Source organism: Larimichthys crocea, chromosome XXIII (genome assembly GCF_000972845.2).
Source record: "Larimichthys crocea isolate SSNF chromosome XXIII, L_crocea_2.0, whole genome shotgun sequence".
NCBI lineage: Eukaryota > Metazoa > Chordata > Actinopteri > Sciaenidae > Larimichthys > Larimichthys crocea.
In genome coordinates, this window is record NC_040033.1 from 1,206,421 (window position 1) to 1,233,207 (window position 26,787).

Here is a 26,787-nt window from a genome sequence, read left to right on the forward strand (position 1 = left end):
TTGCCTACAGAGGAGTAACTGTAAATGGAATCAAGCTACATAAACATTCCTTTGCTTATGACAGCATATAATGCCAAATAATGGAAACCAATTACATAAATTTGACATGATGAATAACCCCTGCCCTGTTTTAATGGCACAGATAGATTAATCCCCATATAGTCATCTGCAATATTACTGACATTATATTTAAAAGAGCTACTCACTTTTGGAGAACCGAGGTGGATTATCATTGACGTCGCTGAGGGTGATGTTGACAGTGGTGGTCCCGGCCAATCCCCCCAGCTGGCCCCCCATGTCCTTGGCCTGGATTAATACCTGGTACTGTTCCTTCACCTCTCTGTCCATATTGGGCAAGGCTGTCTTTATAACCCCTGGTGTACAGCAAGATTGATGAGAAATACAGATAATAAAGGAGTGAGAAACCACGGAAGAAGAGAAGACGGGGCAATTGAGAGATAGTGTGAGAGAAAAAGGAAATATGTTTGACACCAAATCTGCAATTTACTTCAAAATGTACAATATCTTTCCACCTTAAGGAGCTCCCTCCGCAGTAGGAGGCTGCACGTGTAGCAGTGGCCAAGGCTGAAATAGAGGTCATTTCACAAACTGGAGACACTTGACATTCAATAGGGAACTCTAGTGAAGCCATATAATGATTCACTTGAGGATCAGAGACCCTGAGATCAGAGAGCGTTTGTACTGCAGATTAATAGCTGGGTCAGTGGGAGGTTGGCAGGCTAAAAAAGAAGCAGGTAGCATGGGTAGGTCCTCACGTCTTCTCCCTCTTATTCTGTCTGATATGGTGAGGAAGTCCCATTTGATCCGCAGACGCCTATAACACGTGTGAATTCAAAATGAAAGATGTTTATTTTTGAAGTCCGTCTCTGAGAGCGATCATTCTGTGCCGTGCACGTTGTTGTCAGCCCTTTTCCTCCCTGATCACCTTTCTTCTCCCAGTGTTTGCTTCCCTGTTGATGTGTGTTTGGAGATAGATGCACGGCCCAGCGGGGCAAACATTTACTTTAACAGTCTGATTTTTTTTTATTCCCCTCCAGCATCAGTTTGAAATACAGTCACAGTATGCGCTCTGTAAAGCTCTGGGATGAGCTGCATAATCAGCAACAGATTCCACCGTATCTCCCCGTGTGATATGTATGAACCTATTTTCATATGCTTTGAACTGTCCCAGATAGCAGAAGCCAACAGCAGCCCACTGCTGGCAAACACTGGTGGCATGAAGGTATTTTGGATTTAGAGCAGTCATCTGCCATACCCTGCCTGCTGCCACTCTACAACCTTTCCACATGCCACTTTCCTCCCATGACACCACCCGCCTACGCCAGCAAAGTTTGAGCATAAATAAGGTGGAAACAACAAAATAACCACGGTAAGCATCAAATGTTATTGCGTTATTTGCCAATTAAAGCCTCATCCTATACACAACACAGACTAACTCGGTATTCTTGTAGCAGATACTCAGAGATCTCCGGGTTTTGAGATCGCGGCTTATTTCCTGACGCTCAGGACTGTCAGTTTGTGGGTTCGTCTGACATCTCGATATGTCGTGTCAGTGATGGCGTTCCTCCACCTCAGCAAGCGAGCAACCTCCATTTTTAGAGCCACTGTACTAAAAAAAGAATTGTAAATATGTCATATTTAATCAAGCTTCCTCTGAACCGTATCTGCTGAATGTTTGCGCTTTTATATTTAATATTAAATGCTTAATATTTCGGACCCTTTATTTCATCCCTGTCACATAAATAATTCACTCCGTCTCTTCGTTGGAGAGCATGTGTCCTTTTGTGGCACGCTGATTTGTGCAGTGGCCCAGGGGTCATTTCTGCAAAACCTGTTTTATTCTCATGATATATGCTCGCACCGGTCCGCTCTATATCGCACGTACTCAATCATACACATCATTCAAGACTAATGGCCTAGATAACCTTATTTCACCGCGCTCGCTGCAATTGCCACATGCTCATGAAACAATTTTACTTATTTTCTGACACTTTTGACTCACATATTTCAGTGGAAATATAAAGATGTTTAGACTGAACCTCAAATAAATCAGCAAGGATGGGAACGTTACCTGTTTTGGGGTCTACAGAGAAGTATGGCTGGCCGTGGAGGATGCTGTATACCACTCTAGCGCTGTTTCCATAGGTGGGGTCATCTGCATCCGTGGCTGTCACTTGCGTCACATACGTCCCTGCGGGGAAGGAGTGGGAGGACATATTGACTTTGACTTAATTTGTTCCCTCGTGAGGCTGAAATCCAAACTCTTTGTACTTCATCAGTTTACTGAACAATCTCACCTGACACTAATGAATGATAAATCACAACTGAGGAAGCCACGGCTAATACTGAACAGTCCCAAGTCCCTGACAGAGTGCAACGAGGACGAGTACGGAGGAGGATGTGTTGTTCAGTTTTCCTGCCGTATGTCTTGTTTTGCACATTTGGAGCTTTGCTAAGTGGGAAAGGGTAAAAAAAGCTCTCGTGTGACCATTCATTAAACAATGCTGCCATTAAGAAAACAACGGGCCATGGCAGGAATAGTATTAGGGTGGCACTCTTCCAAACTCCCGCAGTAAGAGAGACAAAATAATTACTTGTTAGAGGTCTGGCTCATCCCCTTTAACTAGCTGGCATTGAAAACACTATTCCATTAACACGGTCCTTATTTAGCGTGTATTTAAATTCAGATTCAATCCAAAGTTTTCCACTTTGAGAAGAATGACTAACAACAACAAGAAAAGCCTCGTCGGCGCAACTATTTTATAACTCCAAGACACGAGGACAGATGGGCAGATTCTTCAGAAAGACGACTTGGAGACAGGTTGACATGGCTGCCTTCACAAACAGACAGCTCCGTGCTCATATGTCCATGTATCAATCACATACCTGCATCTGGCTAGCTTTAAAAAAACATACTGTGTGAAATATTCTCAAGTGCAGGAGGGATCGAATTTACATTTCAAATTCCGGTAAGATCTCCCTTGCCTGTAAAGAACTGTATATTAAATAGGCTTTACGGTCTGAGCAGATGGTGACAATGGCATGAAAACATTAGGTGAGAGAGATTAGTGTCTCAATCCTCCATAACAAAGCCACACACATGCCCGATTAGACATACCAGAGAAGGACTGTATCATGTTCAACAGGAGTGCACGACAGAAGAGTTCAGATGGAGCAGAAGTTTAAAAGCCTTTATCTACGCCTAACACCTACACAATCTTTCCAGGCAGCGTTTACCCTCGGTGTGAGACAAGAACCACGGTGAATAAATTCCATTCACACGATTATGGAAATCCAGGTGTGTAATTAAAAGCGTGGTGGAGAGAATGGCTTCAAAGGTCATTGCTGGTAAACACGGGAGGAGAATGCAGACCAGTTTTTCAAAATAAAGGTAGATTATCTCCCCGACTTCGTTAAATATTGTTTGCAATATAAAATTCCTCTGAATCATTTCAGAGGAAACCAATTAGCATAGCGTAATATACAATGTAGACAGAGGAGAGAAATATGGACTTGTGTGGAGTTTCATGTAAAAATTCTGATATGAACAACTTGAAAAACAACTTTGTAGACGAGGACTGAAGTCGACTTAATCAAACCACAAACATTTTGTGCTAATTACATTTGTTTCAGGCAACTCGCTGAAATACTTTTTTTAAATCTGCCACTTTCTCTAAATGATTCAGGGATAAACTCGTTGCCAACAACTCTCGGGGAGTCTCTGGATTATTGCCATGAGTGATTTTTATAATGCTCGGCCATAGATTTGTCTTCATTAACAACCATTATTGCATATTTATGCTCAGCATTTCTCTCCTTTTAGTTTTTTAGTTTGGCTGCTAATGAGAAAAAAAAAACGAGGGATGTAACATTTAATGAACACATTGATCACCCGAGTCATGTTGGTATAAATATTGATAAAGATTTTGAGCAGTGGCTGCTTCTGAACAGCGTCTGAATCTTTTTCACAGTAAAGGTACGTTTCTCACATAAACTGTGGGGATGTTTTTTAAAACTGTCAACTTGAATTCTCAACTTAGATATTTCTGATATTGGGTCTCGCTGCATAATTTACATAATTTAGCAACAATCATGCAGTTTTCTCAGCATTTTGTGGTTTTACCTGAAATGAGCAGAACAGAGTTCAGCACCTGAAGTTTATTTCATTTTGTTTTTAAATTAGTCAGACACTTAATTTGTCGCACTTGATTGGAAGATTGAGATTGTGATAAGACTTATAATAAGTTTGAAGCAGGGGTTGTATTATATTCACTCTAATAAGTAATTTTCCCGATGCACTCTGTTTTTGACAATGTTAGTCTTTGTAGTTTATTAAAAATTTGCATTTATTAGGAATATATAGTTATGCTCATACATTTTACATACCCCTGGCAGGATTTGGTGCACTGATCATGATGAAAATCTTTCTTTTAGTTAGGGATAGTGGTCAGATGAAGCCATTTATTATCTTCTTTTTTAAAAATGATTATTACCAAAGTTGGACTTTATGGTCACAACCACAAACACTATGTTTGGAGAGAAGTGGAGCATGGAGGTGGATCTCTGATGTTTTAGAGGTGCATGAGCTACAACGGCACAAAATTGATGGAAAGATGAAAGCAGCATTCTATCAGAAAATATTGGAGGACAATTTGAATTCATCAGCCCTGAAAGCCGTACATGAGACCCACATGACATCCTAAACACAAGGCAGAGTCAACCCTCCAGGGGCTCCAGCAGAAGAAAGAGAAGTTTCAAGGGTGGCCATCACAGTCTACTGACCTCAGTATCATATCATATCTGTTAAATATAAATATCACACACAACACACTCCAGAAACACAATACTCCACAGATGATTTTGTCCGTGTCATCAGGGTTTCTCAGCTCGAGGCTGAGACTTCACATTTATAACACATAGAGAGTTTTTGGGACATGACTCATACCAGCGACTAAAAGTCAGGATAGCTCCACCTTGGCTGGTTTATTTTTGACCACATTTAAAAAAATCTGTCCCTCACAAGTACAATAACTTCATGGAAGTGGTTCGCTTAATTCACTGGAGTACCTCTTAAAAGTGTCAAAGATAATGGCACGTATCCATTAGTAGGAACTAAAGATGACGATAATAAATGATTGAAGCATTAATGTCACAATGACAGGTTCATCTCTGTACTTCCGCGGTCGCACTATTTGCGTCTTTATAAACTTGAACGCGTCTCTGATGCTTCAGTAAACGGTTGCAGAGCAGCTCATGATCCAGCGTGTTCACTGGGGTTGTTTTCTAACCCATCCACGAGAGACGGCTGATTTTGGAATTTTGAAGCATTCAGATCAAGAGGAACCGTTCTCCCAGCGAATTACCTTGATCTGTTCTCCCCGGGGTTGGAGGTGTATAAAGACAAAGCTGTGAAATATACTCAGGGCACACCAAGAATAACTGGCTCTCTGAAATGTCAAAATCTGTTGGGGGGGTGGAACAGCTTTACCCCTCTGGTTGTACCTGTGTTGCTCCTGAAACTTAACTTTTGTCTCCTGTTGTTCAAGCGGAGAAAACAAGGCACTCAGTGCAAATAGTTCTAATCAACTAAAGAAGGTAGTGGCCTCTATCTTTAGTGGATAGAACAAATCACTGCAGACGGTCACTTACCTACTGGTGACATCTCAGGGACACTGGCCCTATACGGTCCCTCCAGGAACTTTGGCTCATTGTCGTTGATGTCTTGAACCTTGATTACGAATTCTGATTCAGGCTCTAAGGGCCTATTGGTGTTGATGTCAACAGCCTGGGCGCGGAGCGTGTAGTAAGGCTTCTCCTCCCTGTCGAGGCTCCTTAAGGCATGGATGTCCCCCGTTGTTTGGTCAATTGTGAAAATGGAGCCGGCCCCGTCCCCCGAGAGAGTGTACTTCACCGCACTGTCCCCCTTATCGAGGTCAGTGTGCAGCTGGAAGACAAAAAAGAGGAAAAAAAAGACAGGTTGAGTGCAAACATTGGCACAGATAATGATTCATTGAAAGCACTGGGGAAGAGCTGTCAAAGAACACTACTTCACAAAGACAGTCAAGGAAACTGACTGCGCATCAAAGAGCAAATTCACGTCTCATGTCAGATCTGCAAAACACTAAGTCATGGGAAAAATGAAATGATCGTACGTTCAGAACGTTTCACAGATTAATGAGGCTAAATCTCTCATAAATAATGTATTCTCTCTCTGCAGTGATAGCTTTTCAACATCATGGACCCATCTCTACTCAGGCATGACTCCGAAACGTTCTCTTAAGTGAGATAGGAGGTTGTTTTCTCGTCCTTTTAAAGTGGCAAAGATCAGACTGGAGGTAAATACTCCAATTTTGAATGCCTTCATCTGACGGCGTAGGTCTGTGACCAGATAACTCTCATCACAATTCAAAAACATCCGACTCCAGCCAGAGAACATCTTTGTTAATATAGATCCAGAGCAATGGCAGCTCTCTTTGCACAAGGCAAACACATTGTGGGCTGGTGGCAGAGAAGCTTATTGACATAGTTGTGTTTACCTCCCTTGGGAGATCAGCCATACAGTTCAAATCCTTTTAAATATTTAAGGTTCTAATGCAACGTGATCATCATCATGGATTTTTCTTTTTTCTTTCCTTTTTATCAATGCCGTGGAGTTTTTCACCAACAGCGGTTAACAGCAGCGACTATTCCAGCCGACAAGAACAGATATTTTAAGCACTGAAGCAGAGGCAGGACCTGCTCGCTCTGGGCAAGATGGATTAATTTTTCTTTATTAAAAACTTCCATAACCTGCGTCCAATTCTTCACTTTATGGCTGCTTTTCTAGCACTGCTGAAACAGGATGGACATGCTGACTTCTTTGGTTGCTTTCGGATGAAAAACTGTAATAATTTGAGTTCTGGGAACTATTACTCTCCTGTAATCACATTCTGATTTATCAGCCTGGTATCCTAAAGGAATTATAGCCATAATGGTCAATTTATGATGATTCACAATCCATGTGCAAAGCATGAAATTGTGTGCCCTATATGAGGATATAAAGGTGGATGTAACATGTGCAACTTTCACGCTGGTGACCGCAGTTTGAAGAAATTCATATTTACGCTTTTATCAACCATAACCATGACCTTTCCCTATCCTCATCCAAATGTTTCCATAACCACATCCTAACAATGTTTGCAAATCTTAACCATACCGTAGCTTTCAAACGGCTGCACACACTGTCACTCTCTCTTATTTATAAATATATATATATATATATATATATATATATATATATATATTTGTAATTTAGTCTGTTTTACCCCACTGGAAAATATTAAGATATCATTTGCACATAACTAATTTGCAATCTGAATCTCCATGGTAGCAGCAGCCATGGGGAGAGGAGAGAGAGGAAAGAAATTGAGATACAGTCATAAATTCTCTGCAGTTTACGGTTCAAAACAACCCAAGACACACAAGCACACAAACACTCACCGGGTGTAATTGGTGATTCAGTGCAAATTGCCCAGTTCACGCAAGCATAGCACGGCATAAAAATGGTCTCACCCTTGGGTTCATTATTCGTTCACTATTCAAATGAATGAGAATATTTTTAGTACATAACCCTTGTTGGTTGACAACTAGGTCCCATAACATTTTATGCAATGAGCACAAAATCTGAAATGTAGATTACGTGTTGTTCATGAAAATAATGAGAACAATATGCTGCTCAATCTGACAATAAAGCAGACTGCAAACTAAACTCTATTTGTCTTTACTCAGCAAATAGAGCGATGAGGTTACCTTGTAAGTTTGGGTGTGAGCATTCTGCTTATTTTTTAGGGAATCTTTACACAAATGGTGAAGACGACAGATGGAAAGTGATACATGCATGCAGGCTGCGTGTGAGGCAAAGGGTTAACATAATTATTATCAGACTAATGTAATTGCTATGATACCCAAGTTTAATGATGCATCACTTTAAGCCTATGATTGACAACTGGCAAGTGTTGATGAAGCTTCCCGCCTCCTTCCTTCCTAGTGTTCTTCCTTGTTTCCTTGCAGGCCGAGCTTGTCTCTCTGTGTTTGGGAGGAGGCGTGGCCTCTGGTTCCCCTCCTCCACCTGCCTGATTACCACACCTGTGCCTCATCAACCAAATGCTGCATAAAACCCCGGCTCGAACACCGATTCAGCCAGATCAGTGGTAGTTTAGTCTCCTCTTGTGGGAACAGTGCTACCTTTAAGTTTTTGGACTAACTCTCAGGAAAACCTCCATCATGGCAGCTCCTGCTTTGTTTGTCTGCAAGCCTGCACTCTGGGATTACTGTCACCACCTTCTTCCCTGTGTTGCAAATAAACTTTTAAAAATGAGACTTGAGTCTGCTCCCAGTCTCATCAACAGAGATAAAAGTCACTTTGTGATGAACGTGTCCAGGATTCTTGTGGCCTTGTGGAGTTTCTCAGGCCTCAGCTACTTTTTGAGGGATCTTGGCCCACCATTTTATAGCCCTGCTACAAAGAGACAGAACAAGGAAATGTTGAGTTTCTAACCTTCAAGGGGAAACACTTTGCCAAGACTGTAAAGAAGCAGTTAAAAGGAAAAGGGCTTGAGGCATTTTGAGGCTGGTCGCATGAGCTGCACAGGAGGGCAGCTAGCTGAAAGAAGATGCCAGGTCTTAGCACTTTTGATGGACTATGTAAGACTGATGTGAAGCTGAAACAAAACCATTTGATTATGGGAGCTTCAATCAACCTGGAAATGGAACCAGCTTATTGCAATGTGGAGGTGCTCACCTGGACATGTGAAGCACACTTTGGATGGATGGCACTGAGGTGAACTTCAGTCGACATCTCCAGTTACTCCTGGTGTCAGCATGGACAGTGATGGAGTTACCTGTGTGGCGTATGGAGGTAGGATGCGATTCTGTTTTGTTCCATCTCGTGGTGCTCGGAGGCCGCCGTGCCTTTTGTCTGTTTTAATTTGTGCCGCTTAGTCAAAGTATTAATTATTTTTGCTGTTGGCTGCTGTGTTTTATTAGCTTGCTCTCTCTTTGAGTGAGTGCTTGTGAGTGCATTTAGGGCCCGGGTGATAATTCATTGCAATTTCTTGACTTTTAGTGGATTTGTACGTTGATAAATTGATTCAAATTAAATAAATTATTCGACTAAATGATGTTGTCTAAGTTATAATTAACTTAGAGACGGTTTGCAGGTTGTCTGATGCAGTGCAGTGGAAGTTTATTGCGTTCAACATCAATTTCATTTGACGCATGACGATACAACTTGGAAAAATATTCTAATTTAAATTGGGATGCTTTTTTTTTTTCAAACATTGCTTAGTCTCGTGTGTTTGTCAGGGTGTGCACATGTATTTGAGAAGTGGCATACTATTTTCTAGTTTATTAATTCTGCTTTATGCTATGCTGTTTGGCTGCTGTGTCATTATGCTTTTGTTAATTCTGTGTGCTGTGAATTATGTCCTGATTACAAATCTTGTACCGCAGTGTATGATTGTATGATGCTTTCCATTAACGACATCTTTTGCAACATGTTGTGAATCTTAGAAATGACTTCATACAAACAAAAAAATACACATGCCATTATGGACTGGATGGCAGATTTGTTGCACAGCAATGTAGGTCATCAATATATTCTATGTTCGATTCTGTGCTGCTTGGCCACCGTGCCATGATACAAGTGTTGGTCGCAGTACCAACTCGTCTTTGTGCACTGTATGTCATGGTTTGCTCCCACCTGCTGTGGGGGTGTTGAAGACGGTTGTTTTTTTGTGTATTAATCACTGTAATCTTTTCTTACTTATGCCATCAGACACATTTGGGAAATCGGTGTGATTCAGTAATTATTAATCAACACATGGTCAGGGATGGAGAGCAGAAACTTGTTTTTCCTCCATTACTTTTAGGCTGTTTTTATGTAGCACTTACTCGCCTCTGTGTGTTACATAGACGGCTACACTTGCTTTTTGTATCTGGTTTTGAAAAAAACAGTTAATCTGTGCAGAGAGCCCCGCTCTGTAATTAAAGTGCCTCCATCAGAAAAATAGTTGGATGTACTTATTTGAGCAGTAATGATCATATTATCTTTCATCCTGTGGTTTTGTGAAATGGCACGTCTGAAGTTGAGTCTGCAGAGCAATAATTACTCGCACAAAATCAGCAATATTATTAAACCTCGTTTTTAGCAATACAAACTTTTTCATTTGTAAATTGGAGATATACTAGATATGGATTTGTGGGTACTAGCCAGAGATAAACAAAATTCAATCATCCAGCAATTGCATTTTTCACTTGAGCCAAATGAAAAGGGAACAATTTCTTGTGGGCCGTTCGGCTGCCAGCAGCATGGTTTAAGAGTGCTGTTGCCCTCAGGTGCTCCCCAGAAGCCAATGCTTCCATGTTTTCCAGTCATTAATAAAACACTGTACATTCCAGCGCCCTGTGTTTTAGTCAGTAACAGGGGACCTGCTTTCTGTAGCTGTTCATTTATTATCTATTTTGTTTCCTATTGTTTTGTAATCCTGTAATCTTTTGCAATCCATCCGCATAGAGTCCTTTTGTACAAGATCATCTCGAGATTTTACTGTTGTGGACTTTCAAACAGTTAGATCCTCTTTAGACAGATTAAATGACAATACAGTCTCATTGATAGGCATGATCAAAGTTTCTCTTTTCTCTTGTGGCATACCAGAGAGAACAGAGCGGCAGATTGCAAACGGTGTACTCATAGTAGGGTCCACCATCTTTTGCTAGTTACATCTAGTCAAAGAAATCACATCACTGACAGAAAACACACAAGGGTGCACACAACAGCATAAAGACACATGTCCAGTCTTGTGCAATCCCCTACAAATCACCTGCAACGAGCACTGCAGCAAAAAAAATAAAAAATAAAAAATACTGAGCATTTTTAATGATGCGCAGTTTGTTATTGTGATTGCATTATGTTACAAGATGCCACCGGCTGCCGATGGACAAAATAAGAAACGTCTCACAACGAAGTCGAGACCTCGTGGAGCTGAATCGACAGCTTCCTGACACTCTCAAAAATTAAGCTTCGTAAGCAGCAGTTGTCAAGGCAATTGTTTTGGATTGCAGACTTTTTTTTTTTTTAGGTGTCCATGATAGTTTCCATCATATGTACCGCTGCACTGCGAGACAGATTGACGGAAAGTGACAGTGATTAATTACTACGATAACTGCAGTCCTAGTAATGATCAACAGAAAATCTGTTTATTAATCAAGGCAGGATTGGGCATAGTACTCCGTAATGTGTCTTCTACTGAATAAATTATCGCTTTGTATTTATGATTAATAGGGTGTTTGCATTCTGTTGTTCTTTGACTGACAAGAAAGGGAGAGAGAGGAAAAAAAAAACTTATTTAGGAGCATATTTTTCACATTTGCAGTTTATTCAATCAAGTACCCGGGAGAGGCACCTGCAATTCGATTCAGAACTAGCACAATTAAAGATGAAAAAGAAATGCTAATGCAAGAACAGACACATTGCCCCATTAATTATAAGTGAAAGTTGACTGATATTAATTAAAAATTCCATTAGTCTAACAATGGTGATCAATTATATAAAAAGATTCATTAATAGGGAGGCAGACAAGGGCATCTTTTTTAACTACAAAACACTCATTAGGCTCAATAGACAAGAGGCAGAATCACAGACACAACCTGAACAGTCTGTCAAAGGAAAATAAGTAATTTTTCTAAAGAGGCGGAAAAAATTATGGGTTCCTTTCTTGCATTTGTTTCCAATTTAGAACACATGAACTAACAAAACTGAGTCTATGCATGCAGAATTCAAATCATGGCATTGTATCTCCAAAAGCAAACAGCTAGGGCAGAAGAATGACTGAATGAGAGCCGGCTCATGCAGACAGCATGATGATATGCCGTCATGTTACGGTGCGAGCGTCTTTACACTCCATTTTTTATGATGAGCATAATTTGCAAGATGCTCTGTGCTTGGAACCAGTTGACATGGTGGCTATAAAAAGAAACAGGTAGTGCGAGGGAACTGAAAAAAGATTCCTGTTGCCATCCAAACTCACCATCTGTTTGAGTAATTATGTTTGCGTTCTTGATTTTTCTCTCTTTCTTACGGATGACTGCTTCAGAGATGCCAAGAAGCACTGTTAAACGCTCTGCATTTACATTTCAAACATTTAGTTAAACGCTTTCGTCAAATGAATGTCTCGGCGATCGTCGAACCAGGTCAGAATACCGCTTAACCTCATTTTGTCAGGATTTACGGCTTTTATGGACACGCATTAGATATCGCAGGGTTCGAAGCTGTGACCCATAATTTCCCACTGTGGTGTCTGGAACATTTGAGGCAATGCAGATGGCCAGTCAGTGCATCAGCGGTGTTGTCAAAACAAGTATCGGCAGGCCCATTACTCATGTCCCATCAGTACAAAATACTGCTATTGACTGTAGCTGCACAACTACTGATACAAATTGGGAAAAGCTGTCGTCCATCTGTACTGGCTGTGGAATATTCACGATCTCCGACTAGTGATTGTGCTTTATAGGGGATTCATGGCTCAGAGAGAGGGTGGTGTTCCCTCTTACTTTCAGCCTTTTGCAGCACATGGTCCCTCATTGGCTATGCAGTAAACCCTGCATATTGATTAATTTGAGTGATTTCAGAGGAGAATGTAACCAACCTCTGTAGAAAATGCTGTAATTGGATTTCTGCAACCGGGATTACGTGGAGCTCCTCTCAGGAATGCATATAGAAACCCACGACTCTTTTGCTGAAAGCGAGTCGACATTGTTCCTTGAATGGCGCAGCAATCCCACGCCAGCGTTTACATTTACAAATCAGTAAGCGTTCTGAAAAGGGGTTAGCGTGTTCTTGTTCTTCTCGTCTTTAAATGCAATTAAATAGCTGCGCCGAGCCAAGTACGACTTTTTTCTGAATATTTGACAAAATGGAGAAATCTAGACTTTATTTTTATTGTTTTGTTTCATATTGGTGTCCCCATCCATCTACAACACCAGTGACACACATCGCAGCAATTGTACCTGCTCCCGGTGGTTGTAATTGTAATTTATGATGAAAGGACAGCTACTTAGATGTTTTTAACTTATACAATGTTTATTTATTACATGTCTTGAGGGCACTTCCCTTTATTGCTGTTTTCCTGAGACTGGCAGGGTAAGGTAAAGTTCAGGTTAATGTATAAACAGAGGGATTTCAGAACAGAATGAGTCAGGGACAGGTCAGAGAGGTGACACCTAGATTGGGGACATACTGGCTACTCATTAGGGGATATGTTGAAGAAAGCTGTTTAAATGCATTATATGCAAATTGACTGTTAACAATTTACAGGGGTTGAGACAGCCCATCTTCAGGAAAATGTATAAGAACCAACTGTCAACGCTCCTCAGGGAGCCTTTTCTCTGTAACCCCTTTAGTGTGTCTCACTGTGAAACGCTCCTCTTGTACAAGAACAATAAATTCAACTTGGATGTTTTGAATCTGATGCTCCTTATTTAAGGGGTTTTCTTTAAAATTTACCATAACAGACTCATGTTGTCTTTAAATCCTTGCATTGTCCTATCAATATATACCAATCCTGTTTATACTGTAGTACTATATCTGCATAACTAATATAAGCTGTGTCTTATTTAGAAGTACGTGCTATAGACGAAAATTATAAATCAAGACACCTACAGTATTTTCTCTATGGTAGGTTTTATATTAGTTATATGATGAGTTGAACATTTTCATAGAAAGCTCCAGTCACATGTGTCACCTTATAGGCTATCAGAATGAATCCCCCCGATGGGCAGCAGAGAAAGTTGTTTGAAAAAGGCTTACTTTGTGCTGTAGTGCCCCCTTTCAATCCTTTCAAGGAAACATTATCAGCTATGAGCCACCACTTTCCTGCTGAAGTCGTCTTCTTGTCCAATCCATCTATTTCTTATCCATGTTATCTAATGCACAGACATGAACAAGTGTCTTGTCCTGCATCTCACCTTGTTGAATGAGCGATATTTCTTGGCATACATTATAAACATGTCCCCTTTACTGGTGCCAAAGGGCCGTTTGTGGTAGATTTATTGTACTTTGTGAATAAATTGATTCTGATCCATATTTAACGCTGGGTTACCCTTTAAGCAAGACATAGACAATATATTACACCCATCAGAATTCATGCTGCATGCTGTTAATCAGAGCAAATCATTCCATTGGTGCTTTGTATCCATCCCTGGCCCACTGCTGTCTTGAATTTATTTTTATGCCGCTATTCATTATTAGGTCTGAGACTACCCTTCAATCCAACAACCATTCAACCGCTGTCCTACCGACCGCGTTGTGAGGTGACATACTGGCACTATGTTGGCATGGCGGTACGCTTGTAGGTGGTTCCAAGTTTACGCATTGTCAGGCCACTGCCATGTCATACCCCATCACAACTGCTGGATGCGTGGTACGCTTTCGCAGGTAGTCCGTGCGCCGGTGAGCTGCTGATGGAAAGAAAACACTATGTCAAAATGCTGCGAGCTTATTATAGCTGATCGATATTGGCTCGCGAGCCATTTCTTTGCTGCTGACAGCTCGGAGCTCGGTATCTGCGTCGTGTCATGCCTCAGTCAGGTAATAGGGATGGAGGCTGGGAAAAAAAATGCACACATACACACATGAAGCTATACTCGTAGGTATATGTAGGGATGTTTGTGTGTGAGGGGGAGAGCAGGAGGATGGGGATGCATATAGCCTTGGGTGTGTCAAAACTGTTGAGTTGTATTCACCTCTGAAGCTGTATTAGCGCAATTCAGTACATCTCACCTTAAACAGGCAGTCATCAGCAGACAACTACATCCACTGTCCGCAAATGGAAGTTTGCAACCATGGACTTTTACCTGGTGATGGTGAAGTTCCCAAAAAACGCATGTTCTCATATGAGGGTACCTCTTGCATAGCAAATACCATGGCGTAAGAATTTTTTTTTTGACATATCACATTAATGTACATGATTGTTATTGATCTCAGAGACTGGGGTTAGGCCTTGATTCCCATTTCTCATATCACACTTGATTAAACAATATAGTGATATTGATACAACATACAGAATGCAATTTTCTACCCAGAATCACAACAGTATTGCCCATCAATGTCAAGGAACTAATGGAAAATGTTGACCACGGTAGTAAGTGATACTGATTGGGGCATTAGCACACCGTTTGGAAATATGATCCAGGCAATTCAGGAGAAAAGTCCATTACCCATGAGGACCAAATATATGAGAAATATTACTTTGGCAGGACAGACGAATAGCATCATTAGCTTTTATTTCAGCTGTTCTCTTCAGAATTTCTCGCAACATTCATCATCAACATACATTACAATTGTAAATGCCCTCAACCTCTTAATATGTTCTAACGAGCGGCGCACCTCATGCGTGAGCGCAATCCTTTTACATTACTTTGCATTTGACGGCGAATTACTTGAGCAACACATTCCTGGATTAATTCAGGGATAAAAGATTATGGATTGAGTATTTCATAGGGTGTATATGTAGGTTTCATAGGGTGCATCTGAACATAAATATATCTGTGCGCTGGAATGCCCATTAGCGTAGAAGTGTATTCACACTAGAGTCCAGGGTCATCTAATTGCTGATACATGTACTCGTGTGCCACGTTCCTCGTCTCAGTGATTGCAGTATTGTTGTGTCAAACAATGAGTTACCGCATTAGACACGCTGCATGGACGTCACGGAAAGATCGACAAGATCATTGTACGGCACTTGGCTCCGGCTCTGCATGTAGTAGCTGAATTAGACCTCTGCACAGAACGGTGCGGAGCAACCTGTGCAGCCTGTGATTTTGGAGTCAATGTCAATTAACCGCTGGCTTGCAGTAAGCCTCACTGAAGTATTTTACATCAGTGGCTATCATCATCACAGTGTGTAAACAGGTGTACTGCTTTTATACGGGCCTTTTGGGTTTTCAAACATTTTACAGCTGAATTCCAAAGCATTTAAAGTGAAATATATTTAACAACATGGAATACACTAACACTACTAAGGCTGGTAAATCCCATACAGTCAGATGATGGAATCTCTCTTTGTTGTGCCGGCTGCATAAGTCTTGTGGAAGAGGTTTTTTATGCCCTTCTTATAGGTCCTCATTGAAAGATTAAATTGCGGGCCCCACATCAGTAATAAATCTCCAGCCAGGTGTGGGGTGGGACTCCGAGGAAGAGCCATCAATAAGAAGAAGGATGGTCACTCCTTGTCAGGCGAGGGAATAAACAAGCTGTAGGAGAAACACGGCTGCCCTTTCTGGCAAAAGTGGTTTATTGACTTGTATTCAAATGAGCGACCTTTTGTGTGCATGCGTGAGAAAGCATGCCATCGCATGCTCTCTATTGCAAGAACGGGCGCTGAGAGATTTTTTTTTTTTTTTCTCCCCCCCTACTTTCCTTTTATAGGTCCTCAGTGTGACTCTATCTAAATTGATTTGATTTCTCTTTAACCTTCAGTGTATTGGGGGTGTGATGTTTTCTTTCTGAACTTAATGCCTACAGCATCGGTTCCCTTACTGCGTTTTCTCTCCAAGTGTATAATTTGTTTAGTCTCCTTTGAGAGAGCCTCGCACATTGCCTCGCTATCATGTTACCGTGACTTACTCTATATAAAAAGAAAACATGCTTGTGTGTGGTGTCACCTTCTGAGGGAGGTAACACAGCGGACTTTCTCTGACATGCAAATATACTTTTTTTTCTTTCCTACATACACATCGGGAATCTAGAGACCAGGTTGTCTTCATGTGGGTCCAATCACTCATCAATGAGATTGCAAAGGACAGAAAAGATAGAGCTCTGCACAAACGCTCTGTGTAGTCTTTCCCAGCTTCCCAATGCAGCTCTTCATTTCTCATGCACAAACTCTTTTCTTACTCGTCTGTTCAAGCCTTTTTGTGCGCATCGTGCTCTCACAAGATAAAGTCAGTATTAGACAAGAGCTGAAATGTAATATAGTACTGTAGAAATTCTCTTTCATTCGCCATGCTCAAAAAACACAGTGACCCACTCTGTGCTGCTTTACAAAAACTGTAGCATCTGGTCAGAGAAATCGATGCACCGTCGACGATGACGAGCCAGAGGAGACGTGCTGCTCTTGATTACACCTGTACTTCCAGTAAGCGGTCATTATATTCCTCATGCTCTTATTCAAAAATGACAATCACAGGTTCTTTAAGTGGACTCTGACATACTTCACAGAGAATTAAAGCGATGTGGCAATTCAAACAGCAATTCATGACCATTTACGTGGGAATGGAGGGTGCCGCGATGCCCGAAAAAAGAAATGCTGGAAAGATAGCTGCTGAACTCAGCGGACAGTTTAATAGAGTGAGAGGAAGCGGCTTGGGCTTGATATACAGCCGCACCGCTAATGGCAGATTTTTCTTGCAGATAATCACCGCTCAGCATAGGAGAGAGACCTCGGCATTATCTAATTGTGAGCGCACGTGGTTGTTACATCAACCCCCCTTAAGCCCTCTGGGCTTCAGTTGCTAATGTGCAATAATGCGGTTATTGTCAAAAGGAGGTTTCTCGACAATACTGTATATGTTTGTATATATTCAGTGATGTGTTATCAACGCGCTTTTGTGATTTCTTTATTTCTCAAGCGAGAGAATAATTATTTTTCTTTTTAAAACTGTGGAGGGAGAAGGTCGTAAAATTTGAATTGTTGTTTTTCTCTGATTATTTCATTGCAACTTGGGAGTTGCACAACACTGCGTTTCACTCAGCAGCCTCGTGGTAAACAAACAGTTACAGGTGGTATCATTTGTGGTATTAACACCTCCATTGTGTTAATATTAACTAATAGCTATTTAACTAGTTTCATTTTCCACAGAGGAACCTTAGTGGCCCAGAGACTCTTGAGACATTGTGCCTCGATGTGAAAAATGTAATAACCACTTCCATATTAATGCCGCCGGTCGGGGCCAGCACTAGTGCTAAATACCATGCTGAATCTTGTCATGACCTTATTTGCACCTCAGGGAGCAAAGAGGATAATGGTGTAAGTTGCAGCTCACAGTTGCAACTTACATTGCCTCCGTGTTTAGTGCCACCTCCACTTGCCTGACAAGAAGCTGTTAAGGCAGCTATATATAAATACTGACATAAACATTCAGATCTAGTTATTGTATGTGTAAAATAAATATGGATATATTACTGTCGCATGCATTAAACGTTAGAGCCTGAGTCTCTAAATCTATTCTCCGTCTTTATTTTGTAGTCATAGCATACACCACCAAAATAAGCTGGAGTGCAGACATGGCATATTTTTTCCTCCTGGTGTCGCAGAAGAAAAGAAATGTTGCTTTGCTTGCACTCATTAATCTGAAATAGAACAAACAGCAAGTAAAGATGGATAATGTATTTATTTATTTATTTTTTTTTTTGCATGTCCTCCCCTGTACAGTTCCCTGCACAAGACTAATATTTACTAATCTTATTTAATTGCAACATGAGAAGAGAAGGTGTGAACATGCAAAAACAACGTCTGTGTTTTGAGATGTATGTTTGAATGTGATATATAAAAACTGTACGCTTGTAATGCTTGCCCGAACCTGACAGCTGCAATGCTACTATTTTATATTATTTATTCATTTTATTCCAGGATTTTAGGATGAACATATTAACTGATAACACAGACTTCAAATTCTCTATCAGATCTTATATTATTCTTAAAAATAGTCCTGCTCTGACTTAACTTAATCTTAACTATCTTTAATTTTAGAGATAAAAGAGAGGACGACATGCAGCAAAAGGCAACGGGTCCCAATCGAACCCTGGGCCACTGCAGCAAGGACTTAACCTTTTGTTCATGGGGCACTCGCTCTACCAGGTGGCAGAGAACTGGTATTCAGGATCCATTTAAGATCAAGACCCAGCTTGACTAACTAGAACTACCGAACTTTACTATTGGTCAACTAGTTGTTGCAGCTCTATACTGTCAACCGAGATATCCTGTTCTTATCAATACATCTATCCTATTCCATAGTCCCAAATGTTAATATCAATATTAGCCTTAAATATAAAGTAAATATTGCTACTGAATGGACTGTTTTGGTTGATTTCACTGGATTGAAATGTGTTTTTAGAATTGTGTCCATCATGCAATATATGAGAAGAAGTGTGCAGGTGCTGAGATGCCTGAAGTGGTACGCTGCCTGAAGACAGAGTGCTCCGGTGCTGATCTGGCTGTATTGTTTACTCTAGACATGCATTGTTGTGCACCGCGGTCTTAACGGTGAAATGAAGTAGTATCAGGTGGCATTAGATAATTTTCTTTGCGGGATGGTGATGGTTCTTATAAATGTGTCTGAAATACGCGCTGCGGTTGACGTAAGTTCACTGAAGACTCGGACGAGCATGCCTTGAAATGTTGAAAGAGGAAAACAATTAGGCATTCACAAGGACGACTAAATGTTATCATGTTGTTTCGAAACATCTGCCGTCACTACAAGCAACCACTGGTGCATTCAGGCAATCGTCCCCAGTTAATAGGGAAATAGTTGATCCGTAACGCTGGTACTGTGGCTCTCCACTCCACCATCAGTGGTTGTCCTCTCCTTCCTCCATCCTTCCTCCTCTCTTCCTCCGCCTGTGGTTGTCTTTGCATTCTGTATGCTGTCAGAACTGACAAAATGACTGCGTCTTGTTGGTAACTTGAATCGTGTGAATTTTAATGACTGGCGTTAATTAGTAGTGACTTGGGTGTTGCAATTACAGTTGGCAGTGATGCGTTCAGTACAGCGCCCCTCGAAATAGACTTGATTGTTGCTGACATGGTCACGTTGTGGCACAGAATTTCAGGAAACGCTTCGCACCGCAATGTTTGAAGAACGACACGTATATCCGAGTAATACCGTCTGCTTCTGTTAGTTTAATTGCACCGTGAGGCAAAACACAAAATCAACCTAAAAGCTTGATGAAACATTTCATATCGATCCAGCGGCCTCAGAGTTAAATAGCAGCTAACAAGGCCTTGAAGCAACTGATGAATAAGGGCTGACTTTTTCACCTGCATTGTCAATACTCAGTCTTATATTTACACCTGTTTAACTGCCACAATGTTTACTTTCTTTCTGTTCTCGTGCACTTTCTTATTGCTTCATTTTTGGGGGGTCTTTTTATGCCTTTATTTAATAATGAGCTGAAGATGGGAGGAATGAGGGAGCGAGAGAGAGAGAGGGGATGACTTGCAGCAAAGGACCTCAGGCTAGAATTGAACCGGTGCCTCACATACTTTACAAATAGCATGTTTCAAAAGATTTAGAAGAAGTAGTGCTGTGCCCAAACCTGAAGTTTTGTAGGTGTGCTAGAAACACTGTGCGTACTTATTAATGTTTTGAGCCATCAACATTTATGTGGCAGCGCTAAGGATAAGTAAATTGTATATTAATACAAATGCATGCAGTAGAAGCAAAATGCTGCGTTGATTGTAATCCGAACTTTACATATCTCATAAAACAGAAATCAGTGTTTTCAGGTCTAAGCTTGAGCCCTTTTTCATAACCAAAGTAATAAAAGTACATCTCATTTTCTCAGTGAATTTAAGGCGAGAAAACCCAAATAAAAACAGCACTGTGCACACAAAGGTAAGTGCATCTCCCTCACACACACACACATATTCATGAACAGCAGATCAGATAACACGATAATCTACGTACATAGTGATTCAGACGTTGTTGCTTTCAAAAGCAATTTTTGCAAAAACAATGCCCTGCAGCGGCACCAACTTTTTTTCTCTCTCTGCCTCTCTTCAGAGAGCTTGTTTTAGAAATCACAGGAAACCATGGTGAACAATAACCCCAATTAGCAATAAACAGTTTCTGTGGACAAAAAAAAAACTTCTCAAATATTGATTAACTGATATGAGAACCAACAAACCAGCCACATAACAAACAAAAAAATATGTTCATTAATGCTCAAAGAAAAACATGTCTAGAGAGAAGCTCCTCAACTCAGTGATTGAAAGAAATGAACGCTGACACCAGACGGTGACCGCCATGGCTGCGAAATCCTGCGGCAACTCCTCGATGGCCTCGAGTCTGGGGACAAAACCAATCTCCATAAGCCCCCATATTAAAACGCCCGTCTACAGCGGTTATGACGGAGGTACTGAGGCTGAGTTTTGATAGAACTCACCCATTCAAATAATATTAAGGCTCGAAGTTATGTATAATTAAAAGTGTGGCTGCTTTGACTGACGGGTGGGTGCCATCACAAGTGACTTGTTGACCCAACTCGGCTCCACCTGCACTTCAGTGCGTTTTATTTTATTTTTTTAATTAGCCAGGAGGCGGCAGAAACAGAACTGCCAAGGTGGCGACCACACAAGTCCATGTTTGATACAGTCGGACTGAATACGAGTAAGAATTTTGATGATTAGTTCTTGATCTGATCCAGAAGTCGTCGTCTGCTGCTGCAGTTACTGGAGACACTATAGACCCAACAACACTTTGCAGGTCACTGAATGGAAACCGTGTTTACACTGCGGAGTGAATACATTACCACAATTAGTGCAATGAATGCTTGTCCTATAATACATCAATGCCTAAGACTCACGGTCCATTAGAATTCATTTATGTGCATTGGAAACAGAAGAGTTGATAACTCTTTGGAAGACCCGTCACTGCCGCCCCGCCCTCGCAGTCTCCAGGCATTATGTGTTTAACATTCATCCCTTTTATATAGCTACAATCCTAAGACTGTCCCGACGAAGGTCCGAGTATCTCATCTCCAAATGTTCTTCATGTGGCAAAAGAATCAGTCAATTATTTTGAAGCAGTGCAGCAGTCCAGGATTAAGTGACTTAGGAGTGCAGCAGACAGCAGCCTCCCCTCCTCCCTCCCCGTGCTTTTAGCCTTAGAGACTTCCACAAACAGCATGGCTTGTCAGGGCTGATTGCAGCGGCACTGGGGCAGATAAGTCAGTCTTACTATTATCCTATGTAAGCTAGGAGTGCCAAATTACAACCTCAGCCTTAAACCCCCACAGAGTTTACTTAGGAATGTCTTAAGCCACAGCGGAGAATAAAAAATCCTTTACTAAAAACGGAGATGGCCGCGGTTTGAGGAGGGACAGGAAGAAGCGTGTCTCATGGGCGAGGGTATATATCGCCGGTCTGGATCCAGTTCAGGCTACTGGGCCTCCCTGCTATCTTTTTATTGCTGCCTGTGTCTTCCTGGCTCATAACTATGATGCTCTGACAGCTTTACGGCGACTGTAATTTAAATTTATTTCCACCACGCTATCGATTCTCTCATCACTCCAATGTCATGTGTGTCCGGCTATACATAGAAATATAGGCACAGTTCCATTAGCATGCATAGATATTTTTTTTTTCCCGCATGCCTGAGAACGTTTGTATCTTAAACCGGAAACAAACAGGGGGACGCATTATGAGATTAAAACGGCGAGGCTTACTTCCAGGAGAAACACGGACATAGGTAACTTGTAGCAGCTGCCGTCAGAGTTGGTTTCAACGTTTTCTAAACCAAACAACTAATGAGTTAATCAATGGAATTAATCGGTAATGAAAATAATCGTTAGTTTCATGGAAAATAAATAAAAATGAAAGCCTTACCTCATAGATTACACACTGTTTATATGCATATTAATTAATAATAAGAAATAAACACATGGTGATGTTTTCTTACCCAGCTGAAAGCAGAGGACTTTTTCACCGTTACTCTACATTAATGGTCTTTCTTTTCCTTCTGTTCCTTTTCTCCTATTTTATCTCCCTCATGTTCCATTGCTCCCTCCATTTACCACCAATTCAATTTCTCCCAAGCTCTTTTACTATGTGATTTATGACTTCTCCCTCACCATAAAAAACTGGATAAAAAAAATGAGGCTTTGTACCTTGCCCACGTACTGCGGGTCTGACCCCATGTACTCCTCCAGCACGAAGAACTGGTTCCACACCCAGCCCCTCTTGACACGTTGAAATCCAGCCACCCCATTCCTCATCGGGCCCACCAAGCTCCTGCCGCGCTCCCTCCCCGTCCTGCTCCGTCCCAGCGGCGGTGAAGGCGGACGTAAACAAGAGACTGAGCCTCCGTCGACGAGAATCCAAAGGAACAGCAGCAGGCAGTTCCTTGTTAGCATTGGCGATCTGTGAGGTTCAGGTTCCCCGAGTTAAAGTCCAGTGACGAGAGCTGAGCCACGCTGAAACAACTTGTGGAGGCAGTTATGGTGGAATGGGCGAGGTTGAGGTGGGGGGCTGTGCCAGGCGTGGCAAACCCAAGAAGCAGTTTTTCCTGGGGCCTTGTCAGGATCCCGCTCAGAGATTTATGGAGCTCATCACCTGAAAGAAAGAAGAAAGAGTTTAGAGAGTTTGCTTTTTGCACATTCACTAACACGGTTACTATTCTGATAAGGGACAGTCCAGGATCTCATAGCACACATGGCCTTTATATACAGATATGAGTTATAAATAGCTTGCACCAATGACTTGTTGGCAGTCTTTGCCCCAGCCCTCCCACCTGCTTTAATTTTTTAACAGCCCTGGCATTGTCAATGATGAGAATAAGTGCTATAATTATTTGTCTGGTGATAGATCACTTCTGCACAATACAGACCTCTTGGATGTACACTGTAATTATCTAAATGACTTGTCTCTGTGGTGAAAACTGTGACTTTGCCGTCAATTATAGGCCACCGACCTGTCAGCATTACTACAGTTCCTTGATTGCCCCATAGAGGTGAAAGTCATGATACCCGATGACACCTTAATGAGCGGGTGCTGATGAGTTTCTGTTTTGCTTCACGCGCCACGTCGTTTTTAATCAAACCGATCAGAAACCTGCTGAAAGAACTCGCCACATCGTTTGCAACCGTCTTCTATGTTTACGGCGTGATGCGTTGACGCTTCATATATCAAAATGACACACGTACTTCACGAGATGTCGGGAGCGAAGCGGCGCGCCCACGATTTTCTTTAAGGCGCTTTGCTTTTCCTCTCAGACATCACTCCTGTGAGGAGCACAACAGATTTGACAATCAACGGCCACAGGAGATTGTTCCGCTTGTCATTTGACAGACATGCGTTCTATGACAACTCATACATAAGATTACTAATATATAATGCAGCTCACAGGCATGGAAATGAATATTAACTTCGTTCTTTCTTCCAATGTGTGTTTTTATGTCTTCACATAGATCAGTGGAATCACGGGCAGGATGTAGCTTGTCACAGCTTTGTCATGTCGCTCCGTTCTTATTGTGGGTAATTGGGGGGGAAAAAATGAATATATCCTGAATTCAGCACATATCTCAGACAACTCATTGACTTGTTTATGCAGGAGTGTTCCTTTTTTATAACAAATGTAGACTTGTGCTGTACTTAAGAGCAGTGACCTCATGCAATGCATCATTGTTGAATACAAATGAAAGAAATGCAGGTGGTGAATAACTGAACGACGGAAACTAGGGAGTATAAAATGAAACTCAAGTCCATCTAGCTCAATTAGGTCACAGGCTTGTAACTTGTGAAAGCTCTGATGTTGTGTTTGAGCAGGTAACACATTTTTATAACTAATTAGGACTGAAACCTGATTGTGTAATTGAACAATCATTCATGGCACAGCCTAAAGCATAGAAGGGGGAAGAAAAAAAAAAAAGACATATTACGGAACCAACCTAATTTGTTAAGCCTCATTCATTATTGAGCAAACAGCTATTGCTCTATTGCTGTTCACACCTTGTTTGCAATCCTGACTACCACATCAACACTCAAGCATTCAGCTCTGGCCTTGTTATGAGACACTTAATTGTGCTGCAAACAAGAGACAGGATCCACAAATGGTTGGAATGAAGAATGGAGCTAATGGTTTCCACACCTGTTTCATTGTTCCTCTTCCTCCTCCTAATGCACTTATAAGCTGTACAGTAATGGAAGACAGCGTACCTCTAATTTCATAACCTGAGCCCTCATTGACATCATTGTCTTTGATTAATTATACAGACTTGGAACATCGGCTTCAGAGGGAGATTACTTCAACAAGGTTATGCCGTGCACCTAGATCCATTTATTCTGTCTGTCACCGCAGTATCTTAAAAGTCAAAACTGATCTGCAAAGTTCTCCGTGCAGAAATTGGCACGAACTGTCTTGACACGGGTCAGACATGCCTTCTCCCAGTAGGTCGCTCCTCATTTAGCATTGACATAATGGAAAATGACTGTTCTCATAATTCCTGCAAAATCACGCCTCTGCCACTGTACGGGCCCGGGGAGGGCTCCATGCATATTTTATGAGATAAGTTCATTAGCATGTGTCGGGCTTCGGTTTGTGAGCCTTGACCCGTGTGTCTACTTCAGATAATGCAACGCAGTGGGCTGACAGCGTTCTCGCACGTCACCTTCAATAATCAAAGAACATATGGCTAGCCGATCTGCTGGTCCAGATTACCACCCACAAGAGACTCCCACAGAAAGTTATTAGTCGTCAAGGCTGCCACAAACATGACAAGCAAATAAGTAGGCATTGAGTTCTGGAATAGAGGGGAGAAATTAGTCATCTGGATCAAGTTCTTGTTTTGCATACACTTCATTTCCTGAATGATACGTGGGCAGAGATCCCCCACCACCCCTTTTCTTTAACAAGTGCAGTGCTTTCCATTGACGACGGCACTGTTTTCTTTCTTTTTTTAAGGTTATGGCACTGCCTACTCATGACTCAGACGAGCGTTTTCTGACCTTCAGTAAGTTTTCACGAAAGTTTTTTAAAATATTAGAAATTCACATTTGGAGTGGGAGCCTATAATAGATTTCCTGATTGTACAAAAGAGGCGGCAGACGTAAAACCAGCTGAGAACAACAGTCAAAGTCGACGGCATTACATTTAATAATCGAGAGAAGGTGTCGGTGAGTGCGTCAGAGATGATTGGATGTGTTGAGGTGTCCTGGGTGTAGATTTATGGAGGGTGTCGTGATGAGCAGCTTCTTTTTGGCTACTGACCTGGGATCATACCTGCAATGTTGTGATTTCTACCTTTTTTATTAAACATTAGTATTAAATTCAAGTAGGATTTCTACCATGTGTTCCATCCCTTAAGGATTCCTGTATTGCAATCCACAAATATTTGCTGCACATTCCATTAAAAAGTGATAAAAAAACAGAGACTGGTAACCCGTGAGACAATGATTAGCAAATAGAAAGGTAATTAGTAGAAGTGTTACACAAACATCCGCTGAAGCTACCTTTATAATCATAGCAGTCATAAAGTAGACGACTGTGTGCTTTTATTTCCTTTATTAAATGTGGATACAGGTTTGAATTAAACCTTAGTTTAAAGACTCAGCCTTTGTACTAAGTGCGACTGCCAGAACACTCTGCATTCATGTGTCTCTGCATGAAAGGACCAGCAGCATACTAGATCATATAGCTTTAAACATCTGATTGCAGTTTAATGAAGGCTTGTTTCATAATCACAACAGTATCGTTTAATTATGAAAAATCAAACTGATTGTGCAGCTGTCGCCTTGCCTTAGAAAATGTATCGTTTTGTTTTTCCCAACATGTACAACATTTGGGTCTTTCCTGCATGAGTATTTTTCTGAAGGGCTGGATGCTCAGGTTGCTGCACAACAGTGTTGCAGGGTCATGCATTGTGTTCGCTGCTGCAGAGGAAATAAAATTTCCCAAACGCTGCCATGATGTTTTTTTTGCTACCATCCTTTCACTATTGTCACCTCCGTGATCGAA

General features: G+C 41.4%; 1 protein-coding gene across 1 annotated transcript in view; it reads right to left on the reverse strand.

Moving 5' to 3' along the window:
• Positions 1–26,787, reverse strand: part of LOC104931619 (cadherin-12) — a 91,688-nt gene that overhangs the window by 35,142 nt on the left and 29,759 nt on the right. The window contains exons 2-5 of the mRNA XM_019279374.2: positions 22,943–23,387; positions 5,671–5,965; positions 2,093–2,212; positions 207–374 (exon numbers count right to left, since the gene is read on the reverse strand). Coding sequence (XP_019134919.2) covers positions 207–374; positions 2,093–2,212; positions 5,671–5,965; positions 22,943–23,188 — 829 coding nt within the window. The 5' untranslated portion in view covers positions 23,189–23,387. The remainder of the gene's footprint in view (positions 1–206; positions 375–2,092; positions 2,213–5,670; positions 5,966–22,942; positions 23,388–26,787) is intronic.